Raw genomic sequence first — 20255 nt, 5'->3', positions numbered from 1 at the left:
AGCAGGAGATACCCTTCGTCCAAGGTAAGGGGCAGCGGCTGTGCTTTGCTGGAGCAGCCGTGAAGAGATACCCCACGTCCAAGGTAAGAGAAACCCAAGGTAGGTTTTCTTGGTAGGTGTTACAAGAGGGCATCAGAGGGCAGACACACTGAAACCATAATCACAGAAAACTAGTCAATCTAATCACACTAGGACCACAGCCTTGTCTAACTCAATGAAACTAAGCCATGCCATGTGGGGCCACCCAAGACAGGCGGGTTATGGTGGAGAGGTCTGACAGAATGTGGTCCACTGGAGAAGGGATAGCAAGCCACTTCAGTATTCTTGCCTTGAGAACCCCATGAACAGTATGAAAAGGCAAAATGATAGGATACTAAAAGGGGAACTCCCCAGGTCAGTAGGTGCCCAATATGCTACTGGAGATCAGTGGAGAAATAACTCCAGAAAGAATGAAGGGATGAAGCCAAAGCAAAACAATACCCAGTTGTGGATGTGACTGGTGATAGAAGCAAGGTCCAATGCTGTAAAGAGCAATATTGTATAGGAACTTGGAATGTTAGGTCCATGAATCAAGGCAAATTGGAAGTGGTCAAACAGGAGATGGCAAGAGTGAACGTCAACATTCTAGGAATCAGCGAACTAAAATGGACTGGAATGGGTGAATTTAACTCAGATGACCATTATATCTACTACTGCAGGCAGGAATCCCTTAGAAGAAATGGAGTAGCCATCATGGTCAACAAATGAGTCTGAAATGCAGTACTTGGATGCAATCTCAAAAACGACAGAATGATCTCTGTTTGTTTCCAAGGCAAACCATTCAATATCACAGTAATCCAAGTCTATACCCCAACCAGTAATGCTGAAGAAGCTGAAGTTGAACGGTTCTATGAAGACCTACAAGACTTTTTAGAACTAACACCCAAAAAAGATGTCCTTTTCATTATAGGGGACTGAAATGCAAAAGTAGGAAGTCAAGAAACACCTGGCTGCTGCTGCTACTAAGTTGCTTCAGTCGTGTCTGACTCTGTGCAACCCCATAGATGGCAGCCCACCAGGCTCCCCCATCCCTGGGATTCTCCAGGCAAGAAACACTGGAGTAACAGGCAAATTTGGCCTTGTAATATGGAATGAAGCAGGGCAAAGGCTAATAGAGTTTTACCAAGAGAATGCACTGGTCATAGCAAACACCCTCTTCCAACAACACAAGAGAAGACTCTACACGTGGAAATCACCAGATGGTCAACACCAAAATCAGATTGATTATATTCGTTGCAGCCAAAGATGGAGAAGCTCTATACAGTCAACAAAAACAAGACCTGGAGCTGACTGTGGCTCAGACCATGAACTCCTTATTGCCAAATTCAGACTTAAATTGAAGAAAGTACGGAAAACCACTAGACCATTCAGGTATGACCTAAATCAAGTCCCTTATGATTATACAGTGAAAGTGAGAAATAGATTTAAGGGACCAGATCTGATAGATAGAGTGCCTGATGAACTATGGACTGAGGTTCGTGACATTGTACAGGAGACAGGGATCAAGACCATCCCCATGGAAAAGAAATGCAAAAAAGCAAAATGGCTGTCTGGGGAGGCCTTACAAATAGCTGTGAAAAGAAGAGACGTGAAAAGCAAAGGAGAAAAGGAAAGATATAAGCATCTGAATGCAGAGTTCCAAAGAATAGCAAGAAGTGATAAGAAAGCCTTCTTCAGCGATCAATGCAAAGAAATAGAGGAAAACAACAGAATGGGAAAGACTAGAGATCTCTTCAAGAAAAGTAGAGATACCAAGGGAACATTTCATGTGAAGATGGGCTTGATAAAGGACAGAAATGATATGGACCTAACAGAAGCAGAAGATATTAAGAAGAGGTGGCAAGAAAACACAGAAGAACTGTACAAAAAAGATCTTCACAACCCAGATAATCATGATGGTGTAATCGCTCACCTAGAGCCAGACATCCTGGAATGTGAAGTCAAGTGGGCCTTAGAAAGCATCACTATGAACAAAGCTAGTGGAGGTGATGGATTTCCAGCTGAGCTATTTCAAATCCTGAAATATGATGCTGTGAAAGTGCTACACTCAATATGCCAGCAAATTTGGAAAACTCAGCAGTGGCCACAGGACTGGAAAAGGTCAGTTTTCATTCCAATCCAAAAGAAAGGCAATGCTAAAGAACGCTCAAACTACCGCATAATTGCACTCATCTCACACGCTAGTAAAGTAATGCTCAAAATTCTCCAAGCCAGGCTTCAGCAATATGTGAACCATGAACTTCCAGATGTTCAAGCTGGTTTTAGAAAAGGCAAAGGAACCAGAGATCAAATTGCCAACATCAGTTGGATCATGGAAAAAGCAAGAGAGTTCCAGAAAAACATCTATTTCTGCTTTATTGACTATGTCAAAGCCTTTGACTGTGTGGATCACAATAAACTGTGAAAAATTCTGAAAGAGATGGGAATACCAGACCACCTGACCTGCCTCTTGAGAAACCTATATGCAGGTCAGGAAGCATATAGAGTTAGAACTGGACATGGAACAAGTTAGAACTGGACATGGAACAATAGACTGGTTCCAAATAGGAAAAGGCGTACGTCAAGGCTATATATTGTCACCCTGCTTATTTAACTTACATGCAGAGTACATCATGAGAAACACTGGGCTGGAAGAAGCACAAGCTGGAATCAAGATTGCTGGGAGAAATATCAATAACCTTAGATATGCAGATGACACCACCCTTATGGCAGAAAGTGAAGAGGAACTAAAAAGTCTCTTGATGGAAGTGAAAGAGGAGAGTGAAAAAGTTGGCTTAAAGCTCAACATCCAGAAAACGAAGATCATGGCATCTGGTCCCATTACTTCATGGGAAATAGATGGGGCAACAGTGGAAACAGTGTCAGACTTTATTTTGGGGGGCTCCAAAATCACTGCAGTTGGTGACTGCAGCCATGAAATTAAAAGACGCTTACTCCTTGGAAGGAAAGTTATGACCAACCTAGATAGCATATTCAAAAGCAGAGACATTACTTTGCCAACAAAGGTCCATCTAGTCAAGGCTATGGTTTTTCCAGTGGTCATGTATGGATGTGAGAGTTGGACTGTGAAGAAAGCTGAGCACTGAAGAATTGATGCTTTTGAACTGTGGTGTTAGAGAGGACTCTTGAGAGTCCCATGGACTGCAAGGAGATCCAACCAGTCCATTCTAAAAGAGATTGGTCCTGGTTGTTCTTTGGAAGGAATGATGCTAAAGGTGAAACTCCAGTACTTTGGCCACCTCATGCGAAGACTTGACTCATTGGAAAAGACTCTGATGCTGAGAGGGATTGGGGACAGGAGGACAAGGGTACAATAGAGGATGAGATGGCTGGATGGCATCACCAACTCGATGGATGTGAGTTTGAGTGAACTCCGGGAGTTGGTGATGGACAGGGAGGCCTGGCATGCTGCAATTCATGGGGTTGCAAAGAGTCGGACACAACTGAGCGACTGAACTGAACTGAACACAGGGATCCTCACACATACTATTCTCACAGATATCTCTTTCAAGGGTTATCACATGGCTCTGTGAGTAGATAGGAAAGATCCCTTGGTGGTGGTGTTTTAATTTCTCCTCATTGATTGGACCAGAGTTAAGTCTATCACATTTTCCCCAAAGGCAGTCATGTACTCTCCTCCTAATTTACTAGATGGTCTATCTAAAATGTATGTCACTTCTCTGTTTAAGGAATTCTAGGACTCCTGGGCCAATGTTCTACACAAAGGGAACTATGGGCACAGCTATTCTACCATCAATCATTATTAAACTCTTTGTCAAGCCAGTGGAGCAATCTAACAAGAAAAACCTGAGTGTTTGCTGCTTTTATCATTTTTCTATAACCTTTGACTCTGAAGACTGTAATCAGTTGTAGACTGAGATATACAAGCTCGATATTGAGGTCCCAGGCCCATTTCCACCCTTACCTGAAAGGTTTATACGGAATCCACACTTAACACTACTGTGTTTCAAAGCCAGCAATAACAGTCCATCGATGGATCAGATAACACCAATGCCATGGTCTTAGTATGAAGAACCAGAAAGTCATAATAGTCAGCTGACCCCATTTTTTACTGTTGTTGATCAGTCACCAAGTCGTGTCTGACTGTTTGCAACCCCACGAACTGCAGCACACCAAGCTTCCCTGTCCTTCACTAGTTATCATTTATTATCACAAAGAAAAGCCAGTTGTTCTAAATCCAAAACCATCAACTTTCTAGTTTTACGTAATTTTTAAACATACATAGACCATTCTTAATATAAAGGGTAGATGTTCTGTGAGTAATTTATTGAGATTTGCTTATGGATAAAATGAGTGTTTAGTTATAAGAGATATAAGTTTTTCAAGCTAAAATCATTGAGGCTATACTTTGAATATCAACTTGTTAGAGCAAATGCCAAACTATTTCTTCAGGAGAAATCTGGGCAACAACAGATGGTCATTTCTTAGCCCACCTCCAGGTGGAGGTACAGTGGCCTTCTGTCCACCATATGTGCTTGTGAGTTACCTCCGATTTAATAAGAAGTTGTCAATCCCTCCCTAGCTTGCTTGATTATTAAAACGCACGGCTCTGAGTTTAACTGGGGTCTAGGAACTTACCATGATGTTTTTCATTTTCGTTTTTTAATTAAATGATTTTTGGCTGCACTGGGTCTTCGTTGCTGCGTGCGGACTTTCTCTAGTTACAGTGAGTGGGGGCTCCCGTCTAGTTGTGGTGCCTGGGCTTCTCATTGCTGGGGCTCCTCCTGTTGCAGCACACAGGCTCTAGAGTGCTCAGGCTTCGGTACTTGTGTCACATAGACCCAGTTGCCCGGCAGGACGTAGGATCTTCCCGGATCAGGGATCAAACCTGTGTCTCCTGCATCAGCAGGCAAATTCCAAACCACTAGATCAAATTCCAAACCACTAAATCACCGGGAAAGTCCAAACTTACCATGATGTTTAATCTTGGAACTCACAGCTGCTCCTTAACTATTGAAAACTCCAGAAAATGAATGATATTTATGAAAGACTACCTGAAGGACAGCAGAGCACCCATTCTTTCAATTCAATAAGTCGCTTCAGTCGTGTCCGACTCTGTGTGACCCCATAGATGGCAGCCCACCAAGCTCCCCCATCCCTGGGATTCTCCAGGCAAGAACACTGGAGTGGGTTGCCATTTCCTTCTCCAATGCATGAAAGTGAAAAGTGAAAGTGAAGTCGTTCAGTTGGGTCCGACTCTGTGCAACCCCATAGACAGCAACCCACCAGGCTCCTCCGTCCATGGGATTTTCCAGGCAAGAGTACTGGAGTGGGGTGCCATTGCCTTCTCTGACCCATTCTTTAAGGTCAGCCATTTTCAAACTTCTTTTTTAACCAAAGAACTCTTGTTCAAATAATGTCTTTCTTAAAAGCCCAGGGTCAGAGAAACAGGATGCAAAGGAGGGACAGGGAGCTTGGTTCCACCACTGATCAGCCCCTCAGAACACAGCCTGAGAACCACTGATAGATCCTCTGACACCATTCATAGACAGGGGGGCAGAGAACACAGAGTGGCACATGCAGACTGGACTGGAGGCCTTCCTAGAATGGCTTCATGGAATTGTGCTTTAAACAAGCATCAGCATATCTCACTCAGGCAGATGTTGTAAGAAACAGTGCTAGGAAACAAAGGTAATATTTACTGCAAGGTTGTTGTTAAAGATATCGTTTACCTGGTTTTGTGACATCCTCTTTGGGAAAACCCGAAGGAGGAAATACTTTCTAGTCTTTGGACCAGAAATCACATTCTTTTGAGCTAATGGTTTTTTTCTTCCTATGGATGCAATGGTTGATCCCTCACTCTTGGTGTTGGTCACTAGAAAGCTTCAGAAGCAAGCCTGCAGACTACCCCCAGCAAGTCACACAATTTCACAGCAGGCACTTCATGAACCAACTTCTCCCTCAGTTCCACCTTGTTTTATAAAATATATTCCCTTAGCCTTCATTCTTCTGCTTTGAAGTACTTTTTGTATGTTGTTTTATTGCATATTGTAAAGCCACCTCGATGTTTTTTTTAAGACATTATGTAATAAAATTCTTATCAAGACCATCTTCCAGGACCTCCCTGGTGGTCTAGTGGCTAACACTCTGAGCTCCCAATGCAGGGGGCCCAGGTTGGATCCCTGGTCAGGGAACTAGATCCCGTAAGCTGCAACCAAAAGATAAGCACATGTCACAATGAAGATCAAAGATCCTCACACTGCAACTAAGACCTGACACAGCTAAATTAACAGATATTTGAAAAGGACATCTACCAACTTAAGCAATGGAAGGCGTCATGGATGATGAATGTCTAAACTCAAAGAGGACCAAATCAGGAAACTAAGCAAGAATATTCTGGAAATAAAAATCCTGGTGCACACATGATAGCCATCTTCACCATTCTTAAAGGACAAGGAGTAAGATTATTCTGTATTCCTCTAGAGAAGGAACCTAGAATACATTATGGTCATTATCCAAAAAGCTGTCAAATCTTAGAACTAGACAAGGAAGTTCGGTTCAGTTGCTCAGTCGTGTCTGACTCTTTGTGACCCCATGTACTGCAGCACACCAGGCTTTCCTGTCCTTCACCAATTCCCGGAGCTTGCTCAAACTCATGTGCATCAAGTCAGTGATGCCATCCAACTGTCTCATCCTCTGTCGTTCCCTTCTTCTCCTGCCTTCAATCTTTCCCAGCATCAGAGTATTTTCCAAATGAGTCAGTTCTTCCCATCAGGTGGCCAAAGTATTGGAGCTTCAGCTTCAGCATCAGTCCTTCCAATGAATATTCAGCACTGATTTCCTTTAGGATGGACTGGTTGGATCTCCTTGCAGTCCATGGGACTCTCAAGAGTCTTTTCCAACACCACAGTTCAAAAGCATCAATTCTTCAGTGCTCAGCTTTCTTTATGGTCCAACACTCACATCCATACATGACCACTGGAAAAACCATAGCTTTGTCTAGAAGGACCTTTGTTGGCACAGTAATGTCGCTGCTTTTTAATAAGTTGTCTAGGTAGGTCATAGCTTTTTTTTCCAAGGAGCAAGTGTCTTTTAATTTCATGGCTGCAGTCACCATCTGCAGTGATTTTGGAGCCCAAGAAAACAAAGTCTTTCTCTGTTTCCATTGTTTCCCCCACCTATTTGCCATGAAGTGATGGGACCGGATGCCATGATCTTAGTTTTTTTGAACACTGAGTTTTAAGCCAACTTTTTCATGCTCCTCTTTCACTTTCATCAAGAGACTCTTTAGTTCCTCTTCTCTTTATGCCATAAAGGTTGTATCATCTGCATATATGACGTTACTGATATTTCTCCCTGCAATCTTGATTCCAGCTTGTGCTAGGGACTGCACAAATTGGTGAGTTCTTTGTCACAAGAAGTGTTCAAAGGAGGCTCAAATGTCCTCCTCGTTGAGGTTACAAAGGTGTGGTGGACAGCCTTTGAGTTCTTAGCCAGATCACACCCTCTCCTTTAGAAGAGTCACCTCAACTTTTACTGAAGAGGTGGACACAGTCCACCATGTATCTATCTTGGGACTTTTTCCCACTTCTGCCACAACAGATTGGATCAGGGCTAGAGCAGTGACCCAAACTGGAGTCTCCTTGAACTAAAGAACATAACTGGCAAAGTCAGAAGGAGCTAAAAGATGATCCATCACCCATGTATACATGAGTTGTGGCAACCCAAAGCATGCAAAGTCCAGATCTGGAGAAGCAAGCTTGCTGGGGAGGGTACCTACTGAAGTCAGGGAGAAGCAGGGGCAAGAAACAGTACAGAGAGAGGATAGAAGCTTGATGACTTTCTCTTCCTATGAGAGCTAGATGCACTTCCCTCAGTTGCTCCTGTGACATTCCTCATGTCTGAACAATAGCCAGCCATTGCCGAAGCTGTTCCTTGCATTGCAGAAATCCCAGACTACAATCAAAATGAATCCCCAGATGGATTATGAAGCTAGATTAGTGGCCCCAAATGATCTCACATTGCTCTGAGTAAACTTCCTGGGTGCCGGCCCCTGGGGCTTAAGATTTAGTGGCAAGAATCAGATTCTAAGAAATGTGTATTTTTAAACAACACCTCCCTCCCCCAGTGATTTTGCTACTTGGCCAGTTTGGGAACCACTGGGTCAGGTATCATGTAGGGTCTTGGTCCCTTTAAGATGCCCAAACTTTGGTTTAGAAGTTGACACAATGCAGCTATCCTCACAGTATCCTTCCTACTAAAAGAAAACTGAAAATTTTAGACAACAACCACTTTCAAATTCACATTTCAAAGAGAAAGGTCAAGGGCCCCTGCCATCCTCCAAGGGTAATACAATCTTCAGACTGAGTATTAACAAGGTGTATTGATCAGCACACATGACAAGTACAGGTTCCCAGCTTCTGGGCCAAGGTATTTAAATATTTATATCAGTGACCTAGATAGTGAAATTAGAAGTATGCTTCTTCAGTTCATTGATGCTATCAAAGACCATTAAGCACCTCTTTCTTGGGCACTTCAGTTTTACTAAGATGAGCCCTCCCTCCTGACATTATGGGTGTTAGAACACAGGGCTTTGCCCTCATGTGGCAACTGACATCTGCTTTATTTGATTTCAAAGCTGATAACTTTTTGAAAAAAATTTTAAGTGTTTAACTATTCACTCCTGATTCAGTCAGGAATTCCTAAGTTTCAAATAGATATTGTCAGGACTTTCCTGGTAGCCCAGTCGCTAAGACTCTGTGCTCCCAATGCAGGGAGCCCGGGTTTGATCCCTGGTCAGGGAACTAGATGCCACACGCCACAACGAAGATCAAAGACCCTGAGTGCTGCAACTAAGACCCAGCACAGTTAAATAAATTAATATTTAAAAACACAAATAGATACCATGACTGTGTGAAAGGGAAAGCCAGAGGATATATCACATCCAGGTGAGGGTGCCCTCTAGACTCAACAGACAGGCTGGTTCCTTAGACACTGCTCTGCCCGTGTCCCCTCTCTCTTCCCATCCTCACCCTTGTATATGCCCATCTCACCTTTCACAGTGCATAGCCCAATTCAGTTTTGATTATACACTTTCTTATTTCTAGTTACAAAGCTCATCCTTCCCTTCTATCTCAATTCTGTCACCCAACTTGTCCTCCTGATATTTTGGGTGTCTCTCTCTTCTGCCAACTCACCAAGTACAACTCCTGCAAATAAACTTTATGCACAAAGTTCAAGTCCATCCCATCACTGCTGGTTTGTTTAGCCTTTTAACCTGGCCATCCCACACCCAATACCTATTGTTGCCTATCTCAGTCCCATTGTTTATTTTATACTGCCCCCTGCAGCTCAACTCACCCAATTCTTCTTACACATGACCTCCACTGTTTTTTCAAGAAGTTGATGACCAAAAATCCCAACACACCACAGCAAGGGGTGGAAAGAATTCCTGTCTTTTCTGCCTTCAGGGCTTGCAGTACTGATTCACTCAAGTTTCTCTGTATCTTCCACTAGGGGGTACCACCCCATAATTTTTCAAACAGGAAGTCTGCTGAATACAGTTCTTAATGAAAAATGAAGTCCAGGCACAGTGGATTTTTTTCAAACTTTTCTGAACACATGCTGTAATTTTATGAAGCAATTTAATTTGATTCCTTTTAAATAAAAGCTGCCCCATGGGCAGAGTAATAGGCAGCAATCTTGAGCAGTATAAACTTATATAAGGGAATGCCAATTAAAAACCCTTGGCTCTATTACGGTAAGATAAATAGTCATGAATTAAATGAAATAAATGCAAAACCTGAGTACAGCCAGACAAGTGAAGTTATTTTCACTTGAGCAAGAGAAATAGACATGCTGAACAAAAGTTGACTTTAAAATGAAAGATTTTGTTAAACAAAAATAAGGCAACTCAGATGTTCTGGGACTTGGCATAAATGGAACAGAATTCTCTTATCTTTGGGCTATAAAAGACTTGCAATGCTAAAAATTGGTTCAAGTCTTTGGGGTTTTTTAAAAAGGAAGTATGCCCAGACATTACACTGTAGTGACTGAAAATGCAGGATGCCTGGAATTTAGACTTTCCAATCTCCCACTTACCTCTATAAAAACTTGGCCAGCCTCCATTTCCTTAGCCTAAATCTTAGTTCTGCGTCAGTTTGACGGCTTTAATGATAGGACCAACCACCTAGGTTTCGGGTGTGAATTACATGAGCTACAGCATATAAAGGGCCTACAGAGTGACTGGCCCACAGTAGGTACTCAAGAAAGGCTAATTATTTATTCAGTGAGTCAGTGCAGTGTACGAAAGATGTCTTAGGATGGCTAAGACCAGATATCTTTGCATTGAAAATGATATTTACTATCCTTTTGGCAAACATACTCATACAGATAAGTAATCAGGAGACCAGAGAAGTTAAGCAATTTGACAAAAGTCACAAAGCTATTTCTTGATAAACTTTAGAATAGAACTTGGACTTCCTTAATGTCAGGCAACTTTCTTTCCCCTATCCTATATTGCTTCTCCTAGTACCTGATTGTTTATTCATGCAGATTGACTACATTCTGGGGCTAACAACTGGTTTTGTTGGCAAAGTTTTGGTGAATGTAGTCAAGTAAACATTGTTGCAGTGATGTTAAAGACTCCAGCAGTATGTATCTTTAACAGATTTGATTTTTAAGCCCCTTTCCTACTTTTAGAAATTTACCCTTAGGAAATAATATAAAATGAAAAGTGAAAGTGAAGTCGCTCAGTTGTGTCCGACTCTTTGCGACCCCATGGACTGTAGCCTACCAGGCTCCTCCCTCCATGGGATTCTCCAGGCAAGAGTACTGACGTGGGTTGCCATTTCCTTCTCCAGGGGATCTTCCCAACCCAGGGATCAAACCCGGGTCTCCCACATTCCAGGCAGATGCCTTAACCTCTGAGCCACCAGGGAAGCCCAATCCCATAAAATGAAAGGTTATATGCAAAAAGATGTTTGCTACCATATTCTTTGGAATACTGAAAAAATAAAAATAATCTACATGCCCAACAAAGGAAAGTAGTTTAATATGGCAGAAGCATGGATTCTGGAACCATTTAAAAATTATGAAGACCACAAAGAAATAGAAATATTTACTTTATTCATCTCATTCCATAAAGAGGTAATTTAGCACATAGAATGATAATGTATTTTTGTAATTAAAATCAATTAAATAATTATATGGATAAATCTAGAAAATAAAAGAAAAAATAAAATGATTTTAGGAATACTGGAATTGGAAATGACTTTTTCTCTCACTTTGAGTTCTCTTCATGACAAAGAGATGCAATAAAGACTTGTTTAGAATGAACTTTCTTTATTGGGACTGAGAAAGATTTACATGATCCAAGTATCCTTTAATGCATCATGATAACATAGCCAAATGAAAGACAGGTCAGAGCCCTCAGCATACACTGAACTGAGGGACACAGCAATGTATACCCATCCCTGGCCTCTCAGAATTTACAAGCTGGTAGAGAAGGCATGACATAAACCTGGATCTCAACACTGCTCCACCTGCAAACTCTTTAACATCCCACCTCAAACCAGGGCTGTTCCCCTCTCAGCTTTCATGCCACCTGCTTATTAACATCATTAGAACTGCCAGTCTGCTGGTCCCTATGCTCTCTTTTGTTCCCACAGCTTGGTTTCATTTTTCTTTGCTATTCTGTTTAAAGACTAAGGCATATCACTGTAGCTACCTTGTCCACAATAAACTGCAATATCTTAGACCTTTATTTCGAATTCATCTGAGCTGAAAGCCCCCATGAGCTGGATGTGTTCACTTGTCTTTGCCCAGCCTGGGTTGCAGGACTTCCCTAGATGAAGCCACCCAACATCCCTTCGTATACCCCTGGCCAGTTTCCTCTCCCGCTCCTGGTGGTCCTGCCTAGTCTCAGGCTTCCCCTTCCCTCCCCCCACCCACCAACACACTTTACTGTACAGAAATTCTTACATGAGAAATTTCTTCCCTTGAGCCAAGCCCAAAGTCTAGCTGCATTCTGCATCCATCCTTACTCCCTGCCTTCCTGTTTCAGAGGTGACCTGACCCTGCATGTGCTCTCGAACCCAGCACCTCCTGCCTATTCCCACTTTTGTACCATGAGCTTGTTGCCCCTCTCTTCAACTTTGCCTAAACTATGATCATCTTCCTTCAAACCCTTCTCCCCTCCAACTCTTGCCGTCATCTATAAAGAAGCCTTTCCCTTGAGATGGATACTTACTCTTCTAAATGATTACCACTTGCCTTTCTCCTCCCCTTCCCCATACTTCTAAAAAGGAGTTGTCCTACCTTGGCTGTCTCCAAGTCCTCTTTGCCTCATCTGAGATAACCTGACTCCTCCCACTCTACCACCCAAACTGTTCCCACAGAAACTAAATCCAAAGGTGCCTTTTCATTTCATATCTCATTAGAAACCCTCAGCTGTGTTTCACCCTGTTAACCATTCCTTGTCTTGAAATAGTCTCTTGACTTTTGGGGACACTCCACTGTGACCTTAGTTATTGGATAGTTATTTGAATGAAAAAACGAATGTCACCTGAGGAGGGGAAAGCTAGTAAGGCTCTCAGCTCAACAGGAGGGCTCACACTTCAGGGGGGTGGTGGCAGGGCAGCTGTTAGATTTAAAATCCACTAGATTAAGTTTCGGAAACTGAATTCCTTCCTAGAGACTAGTTTTGCGGACTCTATGTCAAGCCAACTGATCACTCAATGATAACAGAGGTGGATGGAACCCATCGAAACGATACAGAGAACTGTTTATTCTTTTGACTCATTGAAGGACAGGTGTAGTGGAGACTGGATCATACTATAGGAACTTGTGGACAGTGCTGGGATTTCTTCTCTTGAAGATGATCAGGAGTGAGGGAAGTGGAATTCAAGTCAGCTGGGTCTCCCTCAGTCTTCTCTAACAGCTAAAGCTTCCAAACTGCATTCATTCTATTCAATAAGACAGAGTGAATTCTCCATGATTCAAAGATTACTTTTTAATTTTAGTATCAGTTTTGTAAAGTATAACCTGGTACTTACGTATATGCTGTCTCATCTATTTTGATTCTTTCTTCCTCTTAAGTAATATGTCTTCTATTAGACTGCAAAAGGCTTTGATGTCAAGGGTCCTTTTTAGTCTAATTGTCTTTTGTCTTCTACATTCCCTAGCATAATAAGACTGACACTTGAAAGATGCTAAAAACAAAAATCCCAATTAAAGACCTAAATGTTAGATCGGACACTATAAAACTCTTAGAGGAAAACATAGGTAGAACAGTCTCTGATATAAATCACAGCAAAATCTTTTTTAATCGATCTCGCAGAATAATGGAAATAAAAGTAAAAATAAACAAATGAGACGGACTTAAACTCAAAAGCTTTTGCACAGCAAGAAAAAGTGAAAGTTTCTCAATCGTGTCTGACTCTTTCCCACATACTATATAGTCCTTGGAATTCTCCAGGCCAGAATACTGGAGTAGGTACACCTTTTCCTCTCCAGCTAATCTTTCCAACCCAGGGATCAAATTCAGGATCTCTGGCATTGCAGGCGGATTCTTTACCAGCTGAGCCACAAGGGAAGCCCAAGAATACTGGAGTGGGTAGCCTATCCCTTCTCCAGTGGATCTTACCAACCCAGGAACCGAACCAGTGTCTCCTGCATTGCAGGCAGATTCTTTACCAACTGAGCTATCAGGGCAACAAAATAAAAAGACAACCCACAGATTGGGAGAAAGTACTTACAAATGATGTGACTCATAAGGGATTAGTCTCCAAAATTTACAAACAGCTTATGACATTTAATAGCATCAAAACAAACATTCCACTCAAAAAATGGGCAGAAGACCTGAATAGACAGTTCTCTACAGAGGACGTACAGATGGCCAATAGGCACATGAAAAGATGTTCAAAATCACTACTTATTTGAGAAATGCAAATCAAAGCTACAATGCGATATCACCTCACACCAGTTAGAGTGGCTACTGTCAAAAAATCCACAAACCACAAATGCTGAAGAGGGTGTGGAGAGAAGGGAACCCTCCTACACTGTTGGTGGGAATGTAAATTGGTACAGTCACTATGGTGAACAGTATGCAGGTTTCTTAAAAACTAAAAATAGAGCCACCATACGACCCTGCAATTCCACTCCTGAGCGTGTATCCAGAGAAAAACATGGCCTGAAAAGATACATACACCCCAATGTTCATTGCACACTGTTTACAATGACCAAGACATGGAAACAACCTCAATATCCATCAACAGAGGAATGGATAAAGAAGATGTGGTATATAAATACAGTGGAATATTACTCAGCCATTAAAAAGAATGAAATAAGGCCACTTGCGGCAACACAGATGGACTTAAAGAGTGTCATACTAAGTGAGAGTATCATACTAAGTGAAGTAAGTCAGACAGACAAGGAGAAATATCATATAACATCCTTTATATGTGTACTCTAAAAATAAATGATACAAATGAACTTATAAAACAGAAAGAGACTCACAGAAAATGAACTCATGTTTGCAGTGGGGAAGGGATATTTAGGGCCTTTGAAAAGGTCATGTACACACTGCTATATTTAAAATGGATAACCAACAAAACCTATTGTATAGCACACAGAACTCTGCTCAATGTTATGTGCCAGCCTGGATGGGGTGGGGTTTGGGAGAGAATGGATACATGTATATGTATGACTGAGTTCCCTTCACTGTTCACCTGAGACTATCACAACATTGTTAATTGGCTATACCCCAATACAAAATATTTTTGGAGTTAAGAAAAATAAAGAGAAAAGAAAAAATATATATATACAAACGGAAAAAAAAAAACCCTGTTGTTTAATTTAGCAAGTATTTTAACTTTCCAAATTTCAATTTACTCCAGAATGTGATATAGTATTCTAGGTGCAGAACTGTAATATAGAAAATATTTAAGTTATTTGCATTTTATGAGCGGGAACAGAGGCAGAAACACCTCAGTACCTAAGAAGGATTTAGCACAAAGTTGAAATGGCCTGACACCTTCTTGTGTATATTGTACCAACCTAGATATAAAAGCTGGAATCCCAAGCAATGTTCAGAACTAATTTGGGTTTTCTTTGCGCTAAGTCCTACAAATCCTTGTAGTTCACCTCCTTAGGCCAAAAGTCGTAACATCCTTGACTGTGGATAGCAGCTAGGTCTTTTGGGACTTTGGATTAGGCCTTTTTTTTTTTTCCCAGTCAGGCAAATAATCTGAAAAGAGAAAGAAATTACATGTAGTCCAGTGCATTTTTCTGTTTGTGCGGTTTCTCCACCAGCTAGAGATATTTAAAGGCCCTGAACCTCTTGCATCTTTAATTCTCTTTTTTAAGTGTCATTTTATTTTTAGAGAACTTTTCACTTTTTTTAGTTCTACAGCCAGATTGGGGCACCTAGCTGGAAAATCATTTTCCCTTAAAAAAAAAAATGCTAGAATTTGAATGCAGGCATGTAATTCCAAATAGATTTACTACAGTGCAATTCTTCGGACATTAACTTTTATTGCTGAAAGATAACTGAAAAGGGTCCTTAAATTAACCTACAAAGACAAGAGGCTCTAGAGACACTTTTCCCGCCTTTTAGATAAAAGGGGATTAATTACCTGTAAACTTCAAGGCTCCAGGACACACGATGCAATCCCTCAGAGGAACTGTGCTAGAAGCTGTAGCTTCTATGATTTCGGGTAAGACTGGCCCAGGCACTCTGGTCACATAGAAAGCGGAAGGGAAGAAGTACCTGAGCAAGGTAGGAGCCACTCAGAAGCAGCCTGGGGCCGCCACTCACCTCGAGGAGGAGGCGCTGGCGTCTGGAACCACCTGGATCGAGAGGACAAGTGAACCCTGCGTCCGCCAGGTGAGGGAAGGGAACGCCCGCCCTACTCACCCCAGAAGAGGCGGGGCGCGGCTCGCGATTACCCGCAGGGGCGGAGCCGGTCGAGCACCTGGGCCGAGGCGGAACCGAGGGGATCCAACCACCACCAGAAGAACCTGGTACCAAGACTCACCTGTGCGGGGGCCTGAGGCCGGGCCGGGGCCAGAACTCACCTGAGCAGGCGGAAACCTGCCCCGGGAGTAGCCCCAGGCTCGCCCAGCGCGGAGGCCGAGGCACCCCGCCGGGCCGCAGCACCCGAGCGCCCCTCCATGGGTCCGCGCGGCGCCATGACCTGGAGCGTCACCGCCCGGGGCGCCCACCAGCCAGACAACACCGCGTTCACGCAGCAGCGCCTCCCCGCCTGGCACCCGCTGCTGTCGGCCAGCATCACGCTGCCGCTCTTCTTCTGCGCCGGCCTGGCCTTCATAGGGCTGGGCCTGGGCCTCTACTACTCCTCCAACGGCATCAAAGAGCTCGCGTACGACTACACCGGCGACTCGAGTACCGGCAACTGCTCGGTGTGCGCCATGGCCGGCCAGGGCCGCGCGCCGCCGCCCCCCTGCTCGTGCGCCTGGTACTTCTCGCTGCCCGAGCTCTTCCAGGGCCCGGTGTACCTCTACTACGAGCTGACGAACTTCTACCAGAACAACCGGCGCTACGGCGTGTCCCGCGACGACTCGCAGCTGAGCGGGCTGCCGAGCTCGCTGCGCCACCCGGTCAACGAGTGCGCCCCCTACCAGTACAGCGCGGCCGGCCTGCCCATCGCGCCCTGCGGCGCCATCGCCAACAGCCTCTTCAACGACTCCTTCTCGCTGTGGCACCAGCGCCAGCCCAACGGGCCCTACGTCGAGGTGCCGCTCGACCGCACCGGCATCGCCTGGTGGACCGATTACCACGTCAAGTTCCGCAACCCGCCGCTGGTGAACGGCAGCCTGGCGCTGGCCTTCCAGGGCACCGCGCCCCCGCCCAACTGGCACCGGCCGGTCTACGAGCTGAGCCCCGACCCCAACAACACCGGCTTCATCAACCAGGACTTCGTGGTGTGGATGCGCACCGCTGCGCTGCCCACGTTCCGCAAGCTGTACGCGCGCATCCGCCAGGGCAACTACTCGGCCGGGCTGCCGCGGGGCGCCTACCGCGTCAACATCACCTATAACTACCCGGTGCGCGCCTTCAGCGGCCACAAACGCCTCATCTTCAGCAGCATCTCGTGGATGGGCGGCAAGAATCCATTCCTGGGCATCGCCTACCTGCTGGTCGGCTCCCTCTGCATCCTCGTGGGCTTTATCATGCTGGTCGTCTACATTCGCTACCAGGACCAGAACGACGACGAGGAGGACGACGAGTGATTCCTGCTTTCAAGTACCCTTTCTGTCCCTTGCCAAAACTTGCAAATTTCTTTAGGCTTCTCCCTCTCGACTGTCACCCAATTCCAACTTCGCCTCACTTTGCCTCCTATTGTGGATGAGGGGACCAGAGAGAGTGAAATTAACACCTGATCAGGGGCTTCCAGGCTCTTTTAGGGTGTTTGAATTGCTAGAGCGAGAAATTCCTGCAAATTTCCCCCATCTCTTTCACGAGTGGACATGTTAGGTTCTTTGAGCGAGGAATGGACGCTTATTCTTATTCTTATTCAACCCCCATCTGATGAAGAGACAGACCTGTAGATGTTAAAGAACTCGTTCGAGATCTAACAGCTACTCATTGGCTCCTGGTTCTGATTCTGACTCTGAAGCTAGAGCTTTAACCACTGTAGTACAGTGATTTTCTTTTCTTGGGGGTGGGGGTAAGTGTAGAGAGTGAAGCCCACAAATAACCAGCAGAGGCATGGAGGAGTGGAGGAGAACATACTGTTTTAAAATGTAGATAGATTAGAAGGCCCCATCCCCAGAAATTCTGACACATTAAGGCTTTAGTGAGACCCTCAAAGCTGCAGTTTTAACAAACCTATCTGGAATATTCCTCCGGCATTCTCTCAAGGGAATCAGTGCCCTGAAGTAGGGAGCAAGTAGGATACTGTTTCGCTATTTCTTAATCTGTCTGAGGCTAAGTGTGACTCCATCACTGCCCGTCCAGTTTTTCAGGTGGTCATCTTTTCCCAGGGGCAGTGAGTGACAAACATAATGTTCCAAGTTTGGTCTCACTCCTCCTTGAACATAGGAAGCTCTCTGTAACATGCAGAGTATGTGAAAACAACTCTTTGGCATACAGATTTGCAGAGCAGGGTTTGTAACAATTCATTTGATATTTTAGTGCAAGAAATTTAATTTTTTTTGGGGGGGGGGCCAGGTACTGTGTAGAAACTTGAAAATGTTGGGTCAGTTTGTACAGTTCAGTGGGAAGGTTTTATTTAACCTTAGAGTCAGATAGCTGGAGGGGACCTTAGAGGGAAAATGTTTTTCCTAAAGTCATATTGTGACTCAGTCTTGTCATCTAAATGATTTTTTATGCTTAGTGATTTTTTTATGCTTATGTTCTTCATACCTTTTCCCTTGTGTCTAAAAAAAAGTTAATGTTCTCAAATGAACCATGTTTGTTTTTAATAATATGTTGAAGTGAATGCTAAGAAATTAGTCTTATGTAAACTATACTCTTAAAAATTATTTGAACCATTGAGATAATGTTAAACTTTGACTACTCTAAAATCATTTTAATATATTGATATATAAAGTTACTGTAAGATAGTAGAATTTTTAAAAACCCTTTTATGACAAAAGAACTTTAAAAAATGAGATCATCTGCACAAGTTTATTTGCTGAAAGCAAACAGTTATTTGGTGTTCTGTCAGAACTCTTAGTGCCTATTCTCTATTATGGCTACTTTCCAGTTACTACACTTTTTGCTCATGCCAGTGTTCTTGCCTGGAGAATCCCAGGGACGGGGGAGCCTGGTGGGCTGCCGTCTATGGGGTTGCACAGAGTGGGACACGACTGAAGCGACTTAGCAGCAGCAGCATAAGGCACGGCAATACTTTGAAGTTTTTTGTTTTAATTGAGTCACAGAAATATTGAATTGTACTGAATAATTTATATTAATTTTATTTTATTCTTCTGGTTCTTTGAAAAATAATAGACATAGACAGCATCCATGTTCACTGACATCTGTTGGATCTTCTGGAACAGTTGTGACTTAAGAGATTCTGTCCCAGTATTTACATAAACCAAAAAATATTTTATAATCCCAATATGTTGGCTTCCCAACTCCTGAATATGACACAATTTTACTGTCAGATTGTGTAGTGTGATTTTAGGCTGTGTATATATGATCATATGTATGTAGAGTAATTTTTATTTATTATGAATTTTTGATCAAGTAGCTGCTGCTTTATAATTTACCACATTTTTTTACTACTTAGTTGAGAAGAACCATGTATATTACTATCATTTTTACAATATTCATTGCTATATAATTTTAAATGAGTCTACAAAATTAAAGATATTCTGATTAAATCAATGAATATGGTTCTAGGCCCTCTTCTCTGGGTTTTTGAAAGAGAATAAAGGTTATATTTGTGTTGCCTTTGTTATCACATTTGCTTAACCCTTTTGAACTATGATCTTAAAGCCACAAACGTTAAAAAAGTTACCAGCTACCATCTATTTTGCTCATTTGTTATTAGCAGATTTATACTGCAGCAAGAAAATCATCTTTCAGAATAAAGCTCAAATGAACTCAATTTTTCAGTGTTAACTTCCTAACACAGAATTTGAACTTACATCAATATCAACATGTAGTATGAATCAGACAATCCTTGACTGTTGTTTGAATTTAGTAAAATGTGGTCAATTTTTAATAATATTTAGTATTAACTTACTAAAGAATGTGACTGCAGCAATCTTACTTCTCCATTTCTGCATTTTACCCAAATTGTATTTTGGACTACAAAACTTCAGAAACTTTAAAAACAAAAAATGAAACATTTTCCTGCACTGTAGCATTTTGTTTAGTATCTCTGGATTCTAGCTGGGTTTGAATTCTCATGTCGTCCAGTAAATGCTTCCTAGCTAGAGCTGTGTCGTCTGGAATGAGACCGAAAAGTGAACCTCAACAATTGGACTGAAAATGTGCTTTGATCTACTTTGTAAAGTAAACCACAAACAAAAGAGAAACTAATGTGGTTGGCGGGAACTCCCAGTACAGAATAATGTAACAAGAAAGACTTTCCAAGAATGTCCAGAATCAAGTCAACAATTCAAGGACTAGACAGTTGTTTCAAATCAGAGACAGAATAACGGTCTGAGATTTCCTTTAGTAATAAGTACCACTTCACACTGTATAACCACAACCCTTTCTGCATCATGGGATCTGTGCCCTCTTCTTGTCATTGGGGATCTCAAAAGTCTTGAGTAAA

General features: G+C 42.8%; 1 protein-coding gene across 1 annotated transcript; it reads left to right on the top strand.

The window, feature by feature from the left end:
• The first annotated feature begins 16176 nt into the window (after nt 1–16176).
• Nucleotides 16177–19580, top strand: TMEM30B (transmembrane protein 30B). Its single transcript, XM_055538258.1, has one exon. The coding sequence runs from the start codon at nt 16192–16194 to the stop codon at nt 17251–17253; it is 1062 nt and encodes a 353-aa protein (XP_055394233.1). The 5' UTR covers nt 16177–16191; the 3' UTR covers nt 17254–19580.
• Nucleotides 19581–20255: the final 675 nt, after the last annotated feature.

Source organism: Bubalus kerabau, chromosome 10, assembly GCF_029407905.1.
Source record: "Bubalus kerabau isolate K-KA32 ecotype Philippines breed swamp buffalo chromosome 10, PCC_UOA_SB_1v2, whole genome shotgun sequence".
NCBI classification, from domain to species: Eukaryota; Metazoa; Chordata; class Mammalia; order Artiodactyla; family Bovidae; genus Bubalus; species Bubalus kerabau.
Note: the sequence above shows the minus strand (reverse complement) of the source record. Positions and strands in the feature narration are given on the sequence as shown.